At 57.4% G+C, this 17,156-nt stretch overlaps 7 protein-coding genes across 7 annotated transcripts; 3 read left to right on the top strand and 4 right to left on the bottom strand.

Moving 5' to 3' along the window:
* Positions 1 to 220: 220 nt before the first annotated feature.
* CH63R_00313 (Homogentisate 1,2-dioxygenase) lies at positions 221 to 1,744 on the top strand (the record flags this gene model as incomplete). Its single annotated transcript, XM_018295288.1, has 2 exons — positions 221 to 532; positions 578 to 1,744. The coding sequence occupies 2 exons, from the start codon at positions 221 to 223 to the stop codon at positions 1,742 to 1,744; spliced, it is 1,479 nt and encodes a 492-aa protein (XP_018163650.1).
* Positions 1,745 to 2,856: 1,112 nt separating this feature from the next.
* On the bottom strand, positions 2,857 to 3,395 carry CH63R_00312 (uncharacterized protein; the record flags this gene model as incomplete). Its single annotated transcript, XM_018295287.1, has 2 exons — positions 2,857 to 3,018; positions 3,117 to 3,395. 2 exons carry the CDS (start codon positions 3,393 to 3,395, stop codon positions 2,857 to 2,859), a joined length of 441 nt encoding a protein of 146 aa, XP_018163649.1.
* Positions 3,396 to 4,602: 1,207 nt separating this feature from the next.
* CH63R_00311 (uncharacterized protein) lies at positions 4,603 to 5,133 on the bottom strand (the record flags this gene model as incomplete). The annotated part of the gene is made up of 1 exon (XM_018295286.1): positions 4,603 to 5,133. One exon carries the CDS (start codon positions 5,131 to 5,133, stop codon positions 4,603 to 4,605), a length of 531 nt encoding a protein of 176 aa, XP_018163648.1.
* Positions 5,134 to 6,529: 1,396 nt separating this feature from the next.
* On the bottom strand, positions 6,530 to 6,826 carry CH63R_00310 (uncharacterized protein; the record flags this gene model as incomplete). The annotated part of the gene is made up of 1 exon (XM_018295285.1): positions 6,530 to 6,826. One exon carries the CDS (start codon positions 6,824 to 6,826, stop codon positions 6,530 to 6,532), a length of 297 nt encoding a protein of 98 aa, XP_018163647.1.
* Positions 6,827 to 7,793: 967 nt separating this feature from the next.
* CH63R_00309 (uncharacterized protein) lies at positions 7,794 to 9,305 on the bottom strand (the record flags this gene model as incomplete). The annotated part of the gene is made up of 1 exon (XM_018295284.1): positions 7,794 to 9,305. The coding sequence occupies one exon, from the start codon at positions 9,303 to 9,305 to the stop codon at positions 7,794 to 7,796; it is 1,512 nt and encodes a 503-aa protein (XP_018163646.1).
* A 2,099-nt stretch (positions 9,306 to 11,404) lies between these two features.
* Positions 11,405 to 12,926, top strand: CH63R_00308 (Annexin; the record flags this gene model as incomplete). Its single annotated transcript, XM_018295283.1, has 3 exons — positions 11,405 to 11,438; positions 11,513 to 12,585; positions 12,639 to 12,926. The coding sequence occupies 3 exons, from the start codon at positions 11,405 to 11,407 to the stop codon at positions 12,924 to 12,926; spliced, it is 1,395 nt and encodes a 464-aa protein (XP_018163645.1).
* Positions 12,927 to 14,220: 1,294 nt separating this feature from the next.
* Positions 14,221 to 16,394, top strand: CH63R_00307 (uncharacterized protein; the record flags this gene model as incomplete). Its single annotated transcript, XM_018295282.1, has 3 exons — positions 14,221 to 14,589; positions 14,669 to 15,127; positions 15,189 to 16,394. 3 exons carry the CDS (start codon positions 14,221 to 14,223, stop codon positions 16,392 to 16,394), a joined length of 2,034 nt encoding a protein of 677 aa, XP_018163644.1.
* Positions 16,395 to 17,156: the final 762 nt, after the last annotated feature.

Here is a 17,156-nt window from a genome sequence, read left to right as displayed (position 1 = left end):
CAACCCCAAGCGCTGGAACTCTCTGCCTTGTTCGTTGAGGACCGTGTGGAGTAACGTTCCTTAGCTCGAGTCGCTCGATGTGGGGTGAAGCTTTCCGCAACAGACATGATGAACGGGGTAGCGGATCTTACAAAAAGCCCGGGTCAGCCCCAGTGAGGGTGAGCCGTCGTCATCGTCAAACCCCTCCTCGAACCCCCTCACGAGCCAGCTCGAGATCGCCATGGCCGCCCAAAACCTCGCTCCGAAGGACTTCCAAAACATCTTTCACTGGGCGGAAACGCAGAAGAACGGAACGATCCCATCCTTCGCGACCCGCTCGAACGATCCGTACACGTACCAGCCCGGCTTCAACAACAGCTTCGAGTCCGAGGCCATCGCCGGCACGATCCCGAGGGGTCAGAACAACCCTAGGAGCATACGATATGGACTCTACGCAGAGCAGCTGACGGCTTCGTCGTTCGTCGCTCCTCGACACGCGAACAAGAAAGCATGGCTGTACCGTTCCCGACCAGCGGTGGCCCATCAGGGATTTGTGAGCTGCCTTTCACAGCAGCAGTGGCCTCTCCAATTGCTGTAGCTAACCCAACCCAACCTGTGTCTCATCCAGACCGAGCTCCCCGACAACAAGGACACAGAGTCGACATTCATCCCCATCAACCCCCGAGTTCACGTATCGCCGACTCAGTTAGCCTGGAAGCCGTTTCCCATCCCCGACGGAGAGGACGTCGACTTCGTTCAAGGCCTGAAGACCGTGGCCGGCTCGGGTGACCCGACGCTGCGAGAGGGCCTGGCCACCCACGTGTACCTGTGCAACAAGAGCATGACGAAGAAGGCCTTTGCCAACTCGGACGGGGACTGGCTCATCGTGCCGCAGCAGGGCGCCCTCGACATCCAGACCGAGTTCGGCTTCCTCTACGTGCAGCCGGGCGAGATCTGCGTCATCCAGCGCGGCCTCCGCTTCCAGGTCAGGGTCGAGGGGCCGACGCGCGGCTACATACTCGAGGTCTGGGGCTCCGGCTGGGAGCTGCCCGAGCTGGGCCCCCTGGGCGCCAACGGCCTGGCCAACGCGCGCGACTTCCTGCACCCCGTCGCGGCGTACGAGGTGACCAAGGACGACCCGTGGGACATCGTCTACAAGCTGGGCGGCAGGTTCTTCAACAGCACGCAGCGGCACTGCCCGTTCGACGTCGTCGCGTGGCACGGCAACTACGTGCCCTACAAGTACGACCTGACCAAGTTCGTCGCCGTGGGCTCCATCTCGGTCGACCACATCGACCCGTCCATCTTCTGCGTCCTGACGGCCAGGTCGAGGGACCCGACGGCGCCGCTGGCCGACTTCCTCATCTTCTCGCCGAGGTGGGACGTCGCGTCGCACACGTACCGGCCGCCCTACTACCACCGCAACGGCGCGTCGGAGCTCATGGGGCTGATCTACGGCGAGTACGGCGGGCGGTCCGACGAGTTCCGGCCGGGGAGCATCTCGTTCGAGTCCGGCTTCGTGCCCCACGGCGTCGCGTACGAGCAGTTCGCCGCGGCGTCGAGGGAGGACCCCCCCGCGATGCAGATCTCGCTCGGGTCCGTCGCCTTCATGTTCGAGACGAGCCGGGCGCTGACCATCACCGACTACGCGTGGAACAGCGAGCAGAAGCACGAGCACGACCCCAAGATGTGGGACGACCTCGTGGACAACTTCTCGAGCTTCGAGATTGATCCCGAGTTGATCAAGAACAGTGGAAGACGCTGAGGCTTCAGGCAAGGGGAGCGAGCCCCTTGCAACGAGGGGAGACTCTTGCCCGGCGCCGGGCTGTTTCGGTGGTGCACGCAAGCAGGTCAAATGAAAGGTACCACGATGGAAATTGATTCAACAGATGCGTGTCAATGAATCCATTACTGCTCTACATCATGATACGAGGAAATCATACGGCCCTTGCTGTCGAAGTTTCCTACGTGAGATGATCGTATAATGTTACGCTTGTAAGAGAATATGCTGTAGCAGGCCCAAAAGCTCAAAGTCTTGTGGACCTGACTTTACATTGTTTCATGATGCACACCAACGTATTCAGGAGGGTTGTGTAATCCAACATCATCTGAGTTAAAAAGTGACGCATTTGATAACGACAACAACACCAACAACTATCATAACAAACAACCAAAAAGGCAAAACAATACATACAACACCAGGTATTCGCTGGTCGTCACCGACCCAACTACTAATCCGGCCCTCACTGGCTTGTCTATGGGAGAGCGGACGGGATCCCGAATTCTCCAATGGGTATGGTCGTATGTGCTGTTCTGAGCAGCGTAAGTTGATTATGTACCAGAAACGGATGATGTCAAAGGTGGAAGCGGGAGTCGCCTGTCGAACCTCGGCTATCAAGTGTCAAGCAAGATATGAATACGAACCAGATATGTTATCACTCTGACATCTGTGTCCTACACACTGTTCTATGTCGTTACAACTGGCAGCTCAATGAGAAGGTTTGTGTAGCAATCCGAGCTTTTGACGTGTCTGGTTCTACGAGGATCCACGCTCCACAGAGTGAGGGAGTCATGAAAATAGCAGAAACGGGTATCGGTCAAGACTTGTTTTCGTCCTCAGAGATGTAAGCCGCGATGCACTTGAATCATGATTTGACCGGCCCATATCATGGCGTATGAGGAAACACCCATGTCCAGGTTGTATGCTCCAATATCATGTAGGTTGCATATTCAGCCTTTGGATGTCGTGTACAAACTAGTAGCAAAATGGGACACCCGTCCTGAGATATTCCGGCCGGCCACTTGGTATCATACTCATGCTCATAAACAAACAAGCGCGCTCATGCTCATGGAAAAAACACACCCCAATCCAACAAGTTACAAGGCCTTATCCAAAGTGCCCTTCCTCACGAAATCCTTGGTCGCAAACTCCCTCTCCCCGCCGGTCGTGATGTTCTTGTTCTTGGCTTGGCCCTGCGGGTCGCCGGCGGCGGTGTCCACAGCCGAGTTGAACTTGCCACGGAGGACTTCTCCGACGCCCTGGTATTTGGTCAAGTCAGTCATCACCGGCGCGATGGCCATCTGGGGTTGTTGCTTCGGGTTACGAGCACGAGAGGGGGGAGGGGCAAAGAACTCACGTGTCCCTGGGCGAAAGCGCCCTTGATCTGCTGGCCGATGCCACCGCTGTGCGTCGTGGGTGCATCGCCGCCACCGATCGTGCTCGTGGCAGCCGTCGAGGTTGGGTGCGTCACTGGCGCCTGGCTGGTTGTTGTCGTCTGGGTGGTCGTCTGGGTAGTCGCAGGGTTGGCGTTGGGGTTGACGTTGGAGTTCACACTAGGGTTCTGGTAGGCGTCGACATTCTGGTACGTGTTGGCGTTCTGTGCGTCGAGCGCGGCGGTGTTGGTGTTGGTGGCCATTGTGATGTTGGTTTGTGCAAAGTGTACTGAGTTCTTGGAGACGCTCCTTGGTGAAGCAGGTTTCAGGGCTAGGCTGCTGTGATATATATATATATATATATGTTCGTAGCAAATGTAATGAAGAGTTGACCACCACTACCCACTGGCGATGCTCCGAACGCCGCTTAAATGCCGTCCAGAACACGCATGTCATTGGCCCCAAACCTGATCTTGTGATGTGCCAAGGGGTGACGTCACGATAGCGCAAAGCCCGTTGCGTGGAGGCACTGGAGGGCGATCTGTGGAGCGTTGATCCCGCTTGATGTCAGCCTCAAGTTTGCTTTGGTTATTCCCGGCAACCCTACATCGTTGTGCCACAGACTCACCGATGCCGCACGGTGGCAATGCTTATCGTCCCCTGCAAGTTGATGTTCTAGCGAGCGTTTACATTCAGAGGCTTACACGATCGGAGTGGGTAAGTCAGTTCTTGTCATGTATTGCATCTTGGCCGGCGTGGCCCAACACAGTGTTTTAGAATGTATCATCTTTGAAGATAACGTACTGCACATAAGTGTTGAGTGGGTTAGAGGAAGTGGAGATGGTTGATTTGTGAAGGTAATTTGGTTTGGCAGTCATATCTCTAAATACACAAGACGTTGTCTATTAATGTTCGCGCTGCTTCATACCTCGTCACCTGCTTCACCCACCCCTTCCAGGAAGTCGATTTCCTGCAGGTTATGCTTAATACGCCAAGGCATTAGCTAGTTATGGAATTTTGGGTGGTGGATAGCTCAGATTCTTGCTTGTGTTTCTCACAAAATTGTTTTGCAAATGACAATCTTGTCTGACGAACTGTTGACCTGTCGCAGTGGACTCACACAACAGGAAACCAGGGCAGGATTCCCAACACGCGTAAGCAACACCTTGAAGAAGTAAGTTGTTGGTCATCATGAACAGAAAGGATCTAGGAACCACGTGGCCAATATGTGTGTGCACATTCCTGCTCAAGGAGACAACGTTCACCAAGAAGTGAGCCTGGATAGACCATAGACAACCATTTAATTAGAAAGAACTCAATACAAATGATCTACTTGTTTCTGGATGCCTTTGAATAACACTCCATGTATCCTGAAGATCCCCTGAGTATCAGTCACATATGAAAGTCAAACAACGATGAATCCCTCTTCTACCTCATTCCCCCTGTCCCGCCGTCCTTCAGCAACAACTCTCACCAAACGCCCAAAACGATAGCCCCAACAACAACAATATACACCCACCGCTCAACGTCCAGCCTCTCCCCGGCACCATAATAGCATCGGTTCCCGTTACAGCTTGTGCCCCCTCCTCCTCCCCAACCCTCGCTGCCGCCGCCTCCGCCCCAGCCCCAGGCGGCACTACACTCCCCCTCGAAATCGACGAGGTCCGTCCTCCCGAGCGGGCTGCACAACGACGCCGCGGCCGCCGCCTGGTCGCCGGACCCGCCGGAGCACGACAGCACGGCGCTCCACTGCCCGTCCGCGCAGTGCTGGAACCTGTCGGAGAGGCAGTTCCACTGGCCCTCGTGGCCGGCGCAGGAGGCCTCGGGGGCGAGGTAGAGGTGACTCAGGTCCTGGAGGGTCGTGTTTGCGGTTGCCTCATCGAGGGGCGCGGTGGCGGGGGAGGGCGATGCCGATGTGCTGTCGACGAGGAAGGCCGACGTGAAGAGGAGGACGGTGGAGAGGAGACCTCTCCGGCGGCTTTCTTTAAGTTGGGGAAACATCGTGACGGTTGTCTCCTAGTGGAGATGCGAGAGGTGTCTATGGTTTAAGATCTCTCAACGTCAGAGCCAAGTGGTAGAGAAGAACGTTACAAATTGTAGACAAGAACGGAGAGAGAAGGCAGAGTGCTGAAGGTGTGTGGTTATAGGCCGACCATGTCCTTATTTTCACATGCTAGCTTCCCAACGTCCTCTATATATCTCTGTATCCCTTCTCCACGCTTTCAGCTGACAGACAGCCGTTGGCTTGGCCGAAATACACCCGAGATCAGGATTCAGAGAAGCCAAGGCAAGGCCATCGACGGGAATGACGGAGATGATCAACGATCGCCACGATTCATCCTCTCAGACTGCCGTCCCGAATGCTCCCTGACCATTTGTGGGCCATGCTCGTCTACGGCCTCTGATCCCGCTTCACTGTCTCGGGAGCGAACTTCGTTTGCTCTGAGATTATTGGGACGGAGAACGGGGATACTTCATCATTCAACCGTCAGCTGTTCCGAGTTCGAGCCAAGCCGATGGACGTGTAGCTCTTCCATTGGGCGACGACGACTTAGTCTCCTCGCCGAGCGAACCCTTAACTTAGACCTCGCTGCTCACCGCAGTAGCAAATTCGGATGATGGAAGGGTTAACAGGCGGGGGAGTTGGCTGCCTGCCGGGGAAGCTGCTGGGATGTTGCTTCGAACTGCACCTCATCGAACGGAACTAGCCAAAACCTCCGTCGTGTTCACGCACCACCAGTCTGGGCATTTCGGCACGGACACGAGGCGTCCTGGTTCTTCACCACCCGCAAGAGGTTGTACACCCATGGACCCTGCAGGAACCCGACTAAGAGCACACACACGTTCAGAGGACAGGACACACCCGGAAGCTCTTGAGGAACATGACTTCATCGTCAGGTTCGTCCGCCAGAGAAGGAACACATGCCGGGTAAGCCACGAACCGGTTCGCCAATGTCCAACGTGTCTCGCGTTGGCGACGTTGCTAACGCCTTAGTGCCGCCGCTATCGCCCTCGCCCACGACCAATGAGGCGCCAAACATTACCAGTGTTGAGGGGAGCTAGGAGTGAACGACGGAATGATTTTTTCAGAAAGACTCTACAGACTCGAACATCGCGCTGAAAAACAGTCGGAAACATGCGGACTCGTTCCCAAGCCTCGGCCTATCCCAGCGATGCGGCATCAGGCATGGGAAGATTTGATTCCCACCCAGGCATCCCCCAACCAAGTCCTAGCCCTCTTTCAAGTCCACTCAAGCAACAACGTGAGACCGGAGATGCACGACACACCATATGGTAAGGATAACTGTCAAGCCATGCGTTGTTCGCCAAGAACACACAACCGACGACTCCCCCCCTCCCCCTCCGCTTCTCCCTTCACACGAGTCATCATCGCACTTCAAGAAAACGATCCCTTCCACTTCCCGAGGCCGCCTGGTCTCTGGCCCGCGCTTCCCCCCCTCGCCGAGCGCGCTGTCAGCGACTTCGGAACCACCGCGGGCGGCTCGCGCCGGTGGGAGAGCCATTTGAGGAGGCAGAATGCGCCGACGACGAAGACGAGGGAGGCGATGATGATGAGGATCGAGGAGGCGACGATGTTGACGGCCGGAGCCGGGACGGGCGCCGAGGGGGAGCTGGGGAGCGTGTCGCTGGCGTTCATGGCGATGTCGATGACGAAGGGGCCCTCGGAGTTCATTGTGTCGAGTCTGGTTAATCCGTGTGTGTGTGTGTGTGTGTGTGTGTGAGTGAGTGAGTGAGCGTGTATGCGTGTGTTTGTCTGTATAAGGAGTCCGCTGGGAAAGGATGATGGTCTTGTACGGTTTGGAAGACGTCGTCGTATGAGGATTTTGTCCTGGTTATAAACGCGTCCTAATCTCTGTGTATCTGCTAGAACCGGCGAGCTTGCGGGGCCGACCTGATACCGCCGCACGAGGCGGCCCATCGTTTGCCATGCCTTTGACCCGACGTCGCGGTTCCCGGGTTTCGGAAGCACATTTTGATGAAAGGGGACGGGGGCTGGGGGCCGGGGGATGGGCTTCATGCCGTCGGGGAAACATCTCGCTTGGGAAAGACTGGAAACCGTTGCGTGAGGGCTGATGCGGATGAGCACGCGCTAGAACAAGATGACTGACGGATGAGAAAGTGACTTGTCGTTCGACGACGGCCGGGTCAGGCTTGCTTTTGTTATTGAATGATCCTTTGGGAGGGGAAGGGGAGAGTGGTCATACACTGACTGTGTCTCGGCCAACCGTTTGAATTTTGCGGGAGCTGGTTGGGCCATCACACTCGGTGCGAAGCAAGTCTTTCACGGGGAGAGAAAACAATGACAAGTGATGACTTGCTTGACTATCTATCTACATTCTATCTAATTAAAAATTAGGAAACCCAATGAAGACAGCGCGTTCCAGCTCTTGGTTTGTGCTGCTGTGAGCCCCTGCCACGGTCCGACCGACACGACGTGTTGTTTCGCACCAGCTGACGACCCTTCATTTCTCAGATCTCATCAGTACATGCCGCTCATGAAGACGTAAAACAAATCGTCGTTCAGTTCATGGCCGAAACCACGCCACTGAAGGCACTCTGTAAGAAAACAAAACACGTTAATGGTACATAGGACACGTCAATCGTCGTTTTGTGAGTCGTGCTATTCAAAATGCGACTCTTCACCGACGGTAGCGAGGCGTCGCACTGGCGGCGCCGGTCCACTCGTGGTATTTGCTAGTGTGCCAGTATCCGTCGTCGTAGCTCTGGGCAGAAGTCGAGACAGGGGATGGCGAAGTGAAAGGGAGGACGCTGGTAACAAACGTCGAAGGCTGGGGAATGGAGCTGGGTCCATACACAGACGTGGGCTGGTGAGCGGTCTCATAAACCTGGGTGTAAGCCTCCGTGGTGCTGGTGAGCAGAGTGGATGTCGAGCTCGTGGTCCACGTCGAAGACGAAGTAGTGTTTGCCGAGGAGGTGGATGACGGCTCCGCGGGCGGAGCGGCGTTGGAAGTGGGCAAGATAACGGTAGGCGTTGGCGGGGGAGGCGCAACGATGGCCGTGGATGGCTCGACTGGAACTGATGATGCCGGCTCGCTTGGAACCACCCAGATGCTTGTCGACTGAGGAGGCTCGATCGCGGACGTGGGAAGGTTGACGGCAATAGAGGAAGATACGGGTGGTGCTGCGGATATCCACGTTGAGGGCAGCGGCTCTGCCACAACCGTGGAAGGACCGGCAGACGGTGAGTGGGGAGCACTGAGACTCGCTGGACTCTCAGTCAATGGAGGGGGCGGGATGATGGTAGTGGTGACTGCAGAGGATGAGCTCGGCACTTCCTGAGTTGCTGGACTCTCTGTCGATGGAGGGGGCTGAACGATGGCAGTGGTGACCGCGGAGGATGAGCCCGGCACCTCAGTCGATGGAGGGGGTTGGATGATGGCAGTGGAGGTGACGGCAGACACTAGTGAGGATGAGCTCGGTACCACCTGAGTCTCGATTGAAGACGAAAAAGGCGGCGGATGCTCGACCGCAGATGTCCAAGGGCTCGCGGGTCGTGACGACGATGTGCTCAGGGGGGTTGATGTCTCTGTCGACGGAGGCGACACCACGACAGGAGGAATCGAAGAGGATGCTGTGCTTGACGAAGGGCCCAAAGAAACCAATGGGACGGACGTGCTGGCAGTGGATGAGCTGATGGGTTGCTGAGACGTGGGGTTTTCTGACAAAAGCGATGAAGACGGCTTAGGCTCGGCAGAGCTCGGCGGAGGAGCTGATGGTGGTGGTGTCGAAGTCGTCGTAGGCACTTGAGGGGTTGACTCGGAACTAGGCGTCACAGTTGGGTAGACGGTGATGGTCGTCGTTGACCCTCCATCGGTGGTGGCGTCGACGTTGACGACGACGAGTGAGGTGGAAGTTGATGTTGTCTGGGCCGTCTCGGTTGTGTGAGCGGCCGGAGAGGTGATGATGGCGGTGTCGGTGACCCTTTCCGTCACGGTAGTCTTGGCTGGAGACTGGGTGACGGTAACGACCTGAGGAGCATCGGTGCTGGGACTTCCCTCGACGTTGACCACCAAGTATGTCTTTGTGGGTTTCGCATCAGCCCGGAGGTGAAGCAGACGATCGAGGAGGGGGATGGCGTTGGCGGCCGTGGAGACGGACAGCAGCAGAGGGAGGGGAGCGGAAGGGCGCATCTCGACACTGGACGAGCGCGGCTGCAGGTTGTCTTGTGGACGAGGTGCCGGTTGAGGATGATGCCCGGGGGGGACAAGAACAGCGACGATGCCAGACAGACGCAACAAAAACTGATACGCGGATGGATGGATGGATGGTGGATATCAATGTCGATCGTGTACCAAGATGAATCTGAAGGGATCTCGCATACGAGAATAGCGACAGAAAAACTGGAGAAGCGAGGAGGAAAAGCAAACAGACCTACGGTTACTGCTCGTGGGAGCCATGGTGGTTTTACTGCAGTGCACTACACTAGCAAAGGCGGATGGCTGGTGATGGAGCAACTGGAGGTGGTGATGGGGAAATGTTGGTGGTTGGGGGGGGTTGTTCAGCCAGGGGTAATTGCCATTTAGCGGATAGCGGGTAGTGGGGGTTAGGGGGGTAGGGGGGATGTCAAGTCAACCGAAGCGCGTGGAAAGCAAGGAAGATGACGGGAAGTGATGGCCAGGCCGTGGCTCGCGCTGGCTGGGGTTGGTTCGCTCGCTTATCTAATCTGAGAATGACCTGTCGGGCCAATGGGAAACCCCCAGGGAGGTCTTGTGTGGAGGTGCGTCTCCCTGCCACCCGCGTTCCTCTGCCTGTTGTGTCCTTGTTCGTCCGCCTACAAAGTAATCTTCCTCTGATTCTCCCCCCTCCTGTTCTTGTTCCTGTCGCAACGCAGCTGCCGTAAGACGTCTCAGGACGCCACCCAAGCAGAGCCATATGAGACAACACAATCATTGGTGGAGATGCCGGTGAAGGGCTGGGTGATGGGCTCCTCCATATCCACCAAGCAATGCTTATATAACATAACCCCTGTGGCTGATGATCAGGTCGGACTTGACCGGGGAGGCTGAGTGAACCAAAAGTGGCGGTGCAACTGCTCGCTTGTGGCTCGTGCACCGGTGCAATCCATAACTTTCCAGACGAACCATTGCCCCTCCTTCCCTTCTGGCGTTTCTGTTTCTGCCAGATCCACTCGCCAAGCTCCTCCCAGAAAACGAGACCGACCGACCGGCGTGCTGCGTGCTGTGCGCTGCGTGTATGGGCAAGGGAGCTCTGGCCCCCACAGTGCAGGTCATCATCATAGGGCGGGTAGGGTCGTTGTCGATCGAGCCCCTCCAGGTGCAGGTGCGCGTATTGCGCGTCTAGCGACTCTACACTGATCTATCGCACGTATGGTGCAGACAGACAAGTGTATCCGTTCGAATTCGTGGTTTCCTCTCTTGACGACCCTGACGACGAACAACACCAAGAAATACCCGACGACCGACCGGCCTCGCATCGGACGGCAGCTTCTGAGCTCTGGTCGAAGGAAAATCTGCCTCTGACTGGGACTGGGCAGCCCCTCTCGATTACGCATCTCTGTGGCGCAACATGAGCCCGACAGGGTTTGCCGCTTGAACGAATCCGACAACGGAAAACAGTTGGAGACAAATGGTCGCTTTCTGTGGACCTTTGGCCGCACTGCCCGCGCCGCCCAGAGCTTCTGTCGCCATGACGTTGGGCGCGTGCTCCTACTAAGCCACCGTACCGTACCGTACCGTACCTATGTACTCCGCACCTTGCTGTACACTAATCGTAAATCTCTCCCGGCGGCGGCCATCATCAGCCCGATGGGTTGTTGGGATTTTGCCTTTTCGTCCTGTGTGCAGCACGCACTGCAGCAGGTCCGGCGGCCCAAGAGCAGCTGACGAGACGGAAAGGATCACTTCCCCAGAAGTTAGAACGCGCAACCTTGCCTCACTGCCACGGCGACAGGCCGGACTCGCCCTCTGCGTCTTTCTCTTTCTCTCTCCGGGCTCGCTCCTTTAAATAACCTAACCTGCCCAGTCTGTCCTCCAAGATCCCCGTCATCCGACTTTCCGTCCTTCTGCATCATCTCCGTCACCGTCAATCCTGCCCCGCAGCTGATTCTACTACCTACCTACCTATTCCAATAGCGAAGCACGACCTACGGCACACCAGTCACCAATACCAGTGACCCAACACCAATACCCCGCCCTCCTCTGACGCAAGCTCCCGATTCTCCCGGCATCACACAGCCGACCGAACTCTGCGTGTCGCACTCGAGACATCAATGTCGTATCCAGGCCAGCACGGCTACGGCGCCCGTGAGTCGCATCCCGATGCTCTTCTCCATCTCTCAAAAGTGTATCTTCCGATGATGGGAACTGACACCGCCTAGAGCCGCATGGCCAAGGCTACGGCCAGCAATACCCTCCGCCTCCCCAGGCCGGCTATGGCGGATCGCCCTATCCTCCCCAGCACGGCCAGTACCCTCCGCCCGCAGGCCCTCCTCCAGGCCAGTACGGCGCGCCTCCGCCGCAACACGGCGGCTACTACCAGCAACCCCCACCCGGCCAATATCCTCCCCAAGGAGGCCACTATCCTCCTCCTGCCGGACCTCCGCCGGGTCAGTACCCGCCCCAGGGCGGCCAGTACGGCGCGCCTCCGCCGATCCCTCCGTCGCCCTACGGACATTCGCCCGCGCCTAGTGGCTACGGCGCACCGCCTCCCGGCCCCCCGCCCAGCCAGCAGTATGGCGCCCCGCCGCCCCAGCACTTCGGGCCTCCGACGCCCGCGTCGCTTGGCTACGGCCCGCCCCAGATCATCCAGTGGGATGGCTCACCCGACGCCGCCGCGGCGCGGGCTGCGATGAAGGGGTTTGGCACCGATGAAAAGGCACTGATCCGCTGCTTGGCGACCAAGGACCCTTTGCAGATCGATGCGATTAGGACCGCCTACCACCGAAACTTCAAGCGCGACCTCGAGCAGGATATCAAGAAGGAGACGAGCAGCTGGTTCCAAAAGGGCCTGGTGTCGGTGGCGCGCGGTCCTCTCAGGTCAGACATCTACAACCTGTATGAGGCCATGGATGGCTTGGGCACGAAGGAGAGTGTCCTCAACGACGTTCTCCTTGGACGGTCCAACGCCGATTTGCAGGCCATCAAGAGCGCGTATCAGCAGACGTTCAAGAGGCGCCTCGAGGACGATGTCAAGGGCGACCTCAGCCTCAAGACGGAGAGGCATTTCCTCATTGTGCTCGGCGCAAACAGGGCAGAGGATTCGGCGCCCGTCGTGCCGCAGCAGGTGGACTCTGATGTTATGGAGCTGTACAAGGCCACCGAGGGCAAGATCGGCACGGACGAGATGCTGGTCTGCAGCATCCTCAGCACGCGCAACGACAACCAGATCCGCGCCATCAACCAGGCGTACGAGCAGAAATTCAGGAGGAAGCTGGACGATGTCATCAAAAAGGTGAGTTGACTCTGCCAGTAGTCCTACCGCAGAATACTAACACCGCGTGGAAGGAATTTTCTGGTCACATGGAAGACGCGCTGCTCTTCCAGCTCCGCCACGCCGTCGACAAGTACATGCACGCCGCGCAGCTCCTCGAAGACTCGATGGCCGGCCTCGGCACCAAGGACCACCTCCTCGTCGCGCGCGTTGTCCGGTACCACTGGGACCGGGAGTTCCTGGCCAACGTCAAGGGCGCATACCAGGCCAGGTACAAGCGCAGCCTGGCGGGCAGGATCAAGGGCGAGACGAGCGGGGATTACCAGAGGCTGATGCTCGCGTGCATCGGCGAGAACATTTGAGTAGTAGCGGATACAGATAGGCAATGAGGGATTGGAAATGATACCCCAGGTTGGGACGGAACTTCTCATGACGACGCCTCGGGGTCAACGGGGGGGGAGCGGGCTTGGACGGGATGCCGTGGACGCCATGATGAATAGGTTGACTAACGTGTCAGCACAAAGCAGTATGGTTATCAATAGTTATTATTGTAATGATATTCAGAGGGTCTTGGTCTGGACCTGGCGCGCCTTCTCACGCAAGCGTGTCCCGGGGGTGCCGTACTAGCGCATGCATCATCCATCTTAGTTCAATGAATAGCAAAGGCTGTTGCTCTCAAGGTTGCACGGATACACAACTTTACAATACCCCAAGTGCCAGGGAACACGGTATTCAAGTGACGCGCCCGGCACTAAGAGCCAGCCACCATAGTACTCTGTATGGTTTTTTATTTGATAATGTTGGACAATAGATGCATTGCCCATTATGTCGGTAGCCCTCGCCTGACCAGCGCCAGTTGTTGCACAAGCGTTCTGACTCGTCGATGCTCGACACATCGGGGAGCATCAATGGAGTCAAAATACAAGGTTGTTTCGCAGCATGTGTCACCCCCTGTAAGAGGTGACGGGGATCACCACTCTGCACCGTCTTTGTCCGAATCTGACCCCCCCTCCAATTTTGGGATCGGTAGGTAGGGTTGAGGAAGTGGGGGGCCCCTTCCCTTCGTGCCGTGGACCAATGGGATATTCATAAACTGCAAGAGCGGGTCCATTTCTCTTGCTTTATTATACTTATAGCAGCACATAGCGCCTTCTCCACTTGAGATATAGCGTCACTGCCCCTTTAACTACCCTAATTTCAGCTATAGAAGAAAGCCCCCCCCAGGCGGCCCTAATTATTTTTTCCCCCCTAATTCTCTATTTTCTGCCCCCGCCACTCCAACGGTGCAACCCACTATAGCGAAGCGCGCAGATCAGCAAAGTGGCAGCGAAGCTAGTCGCGATACTTTGGCCGTCGTGAAGAGACGCGTCAAACGCTGCAGAGTGAGTCGCCTGGCCCTTGACGATTGCTTGCGCCCAGATACTGACGACTTGCGCAGCTTGCACCCGCCCGTCCGCTTCCAGTTTGCAGATTCCAGTTTGCAGACTTCCGCGCACCTTTCCAGCAGCAGTCACGTGGTCGACAAAACCGCCAGACTTGCACATCGCCATCGCCATCGCCATCGCCAACTCCACTTGCATCACTCCGGCAACGAGCCTCCCAGGAAGGAAAGGAAAGGGGAAGGACTGGAGCCGGACGGCTTTCTTTCCTTCCGCAATGAACGGCAACGTCAGCGGATTCCGAGAAGTCGGCACCAACTTCCACTCGCCGCCGACGTTCCCCCACGCGCCGCAGCAGGGACATCCGCCCTTCGAGCCGAAGCAAACGCCGGTGCCGGTGCCGGTGCCTGGTCATCGGCACACGGCTCCTCCGCTTGTCACGTCAGACGTGCCTCAAGCGGCCACGCCGGCACCTCCTCCTCCTGCCAACGGCCAGGACCAGGACCAGGATACGAAGCTCTTCACGGACGATTATGCGAAGCTCTGCGCCGCCATCAAGGATTGCGACACAAAGGCCCTCCAGCGCGCCGTCCGTGACAACTATGAGAAATGTCTCGTGGGGTCCGAGTACCATTCGGCTTTCCTTGTGAGTAAATCATGGCTCATCATCTTACCCCCCAACCCTCCCGTGCACGTGAAGTTAAGCATCGCTGACACCCATTCAGATGAACGTCGCCATGCATGGCGCAGACACCAAGATCATTCAGAGAAACCTTCGAGCCTTTGGCTCGAAAATCATCTTGGCGGGAAAGCACGAGTTGATCGATTGGATGAGTCAAGCTGATTTGGACGAGGTCGCTGATAAGATCATCGCCAAGGCCAGCAACACTTTCCTCGACAAGGCCCTCGTGGTTCGCCTGCGCACCATCGAGGCTCGCCGTCTCGTCAACGCCCTCGCGCGGGCGGATCGTCTGGGCTACAACGCCGACGACATTGTCGAGAACGAACATGTCATCCCGTCTCTGCAGGGCAACCCTTCTCAGCAACTGCAGCAACAACAGGTCTCCGCCCAGCCTCGAACGTCGATGCAGTACGCCGCTTCGCCGTCTGGACATGTTAATCCGTCCAGCATGAGGTGCCAGAAATGCCAACATGTGTTCTCGGAGCAGGCCGCTTTCGGTTATGTACGTTTCTCCCATTTCACGAACCCGCCTCAACATAAGCATCAAACTAATGGCGCTCCAGCACATCAGGAAGCAGATATGCACAAAGCCGGCGGCACCCTCTGGCTCCGGTGGAGACAGATACCTCTGTCCTCACTGCGTACAAAAGTTCGGAAGCTTGACTGGCCTGCAGTACCACATGCTGAACAAGGTGTGCGGCGACTTTGGTGAGGTCCGCAAGGAGCAGATCTTGGCTACCCCCAAGCAGTCAAACATGATCCAGCCGACGGGCAGCCTCAACCCTCCCACCAAACGACCGGCGCCGGACATGAACCCGACCTATATATCCTCCAGCAGCAACAGCCCGGCGCCGCAACACTTCTCTGTTGCTCCGGCCGCGACGCCGACGCAGACGCAGACGCAGACGCAGACACCCCGCGCGGCCCCGTCGAGCACGCAGACGCCCGGCAGTCTGCAAGACAAGCCCCTCGGCATGCCAGAGGCCAAGGACATGACTCACCTGACGACGCAGCAAATTGAGTCGTTGCGAGAGGAGCTGCGGGTGGCTGAGGAGACGTTCAAGCTCAAGATCCTCGACACCAACAGACTGGGTGGAGACTCGGCCGAGGTCCAGAAGAAGCTGACGAGCCTGAAGAACTCGTACGCCTGCAAGCAGAGCACGATCCGCAAGAGGTACGGAATCAGGCTGCGGAATCGACGCGGGCGTGAGGAGATGGAACACGAACGCGTCCGGTTAGGCATCCAAAATGGCCTTACTCCCAGGGCGGACCGGGAGGATACGAACACACCGAGCAGGGACGTCCACGCGGCCAAGCGGGCTCGCATCAACGAAAACGGCGACGCGACCACGACGACACAGGCCTCGCGGCAGGGCACGCCGATCGAGACGGTTGGCGTGACGGAGATGGGCAACGGCCTTTCGGGGTCCAACGCGACGGCGGCGACGGAGGATCCAACGTTGCGGCTGTCGCAGGCGGCCCCCCGCGCATCGCAGGGAGAGCACAGCCGGCCGTCGTCGTCATACCAGCAGGGCAACTATCGCATCGAGGTCCACGTGCCAAGCCCGTCCAAGGGGCCGAACGCGAACCTGGACCCGAACGCGAACCTGGACCCGAACGCGAACCCCGCGGCGGCGCCCAACGGCACACCGGGCGGCAAGACGATCACGGCCGAGCAGTTGCTCCTGCAGCTGCGCGGGACCTCGGGCACCGCGGAAGACGAAGTGGATAGCTCGTCGGACGAGTCGAGCACCGACGAAGGGGAATGAAGAAGCCATCGGACGGTCGTGGGTCTTTCTTTGATGCGGGACAGTGGCATCCATGGTTCGGGGGATGTGCTTACTGGCGGCAGATGCATTGCACGACCGCGCGTTCTCTTCATCCCACGCTGCTTGTGGAATTTGGCATTACTTGCAGATGGCAGCCGCCGGATACCCATTGAGCCATTTCTTCGTCTTTTTCCTATCCTTGTTCTTCCATCTTTAGCCTTCTTCACCTGGGACGGCGGGCGTCGATGCATCAGAGAGGGCGGAACAACATAACAGTTGTCTTCTTCACTTTTTTCTATGGGTTTCAACGCGTTCAGTTTGGGGCAGGGCGAAAAAGAGTCTATGCGGATGGCTTCAACCTTTCTGCTTCATTTCAATATTGGCATTCGAGACTGGGGGTGCGCGCGCGCCCTAGCGGGCGAGGATCTCTCATCATGGTGGCACAACGGCGGTCTTGTTGGCCTTTATTTCATGGGTTTTTGGAAGGAGTTCATAACACGTCAAGGGGGGAAATCAAAGTATAGATACCTAGGGGCTTTATAAAACATGAGCTTCTTTTCCTGCGCTGCGCGGTGGTTTTGGATGCACGGGTGTGTGATGGGCGAGGGGATATACTATGCGTGATGTTCCAGCAGCCTGCTGGATGGTAGTGATGAGGCTGATGATGCCCGATGATGCCCGATGGTTCCATGTCCGAGGCCCCGAGGGTAAAAGAGGGGGGGAGCGGGACGGGTATTCGGCGTCATGTGTGAGTGAGCCAAT

Source organism: Colletotrichum higginsianum, chromosome 1, assembly GCF_001672515.1.
Source record: "Colletotrichum higginsianum IMI 349063 chromosome 1, whole genome shotgun sequence".
Lineage (NCBI taxonomy): Eukaryota > Fungi > Ascomycota > Sordariomycetes > Glomerellales > Glomerellaceae > Colletotrichum > Colletotrichum higginsianum.
The sequence above is the reverse complement of the archived record's forward strand: the minus strand, read 5'-3'. Positions and strand labels throughout refer to the sequence as shown.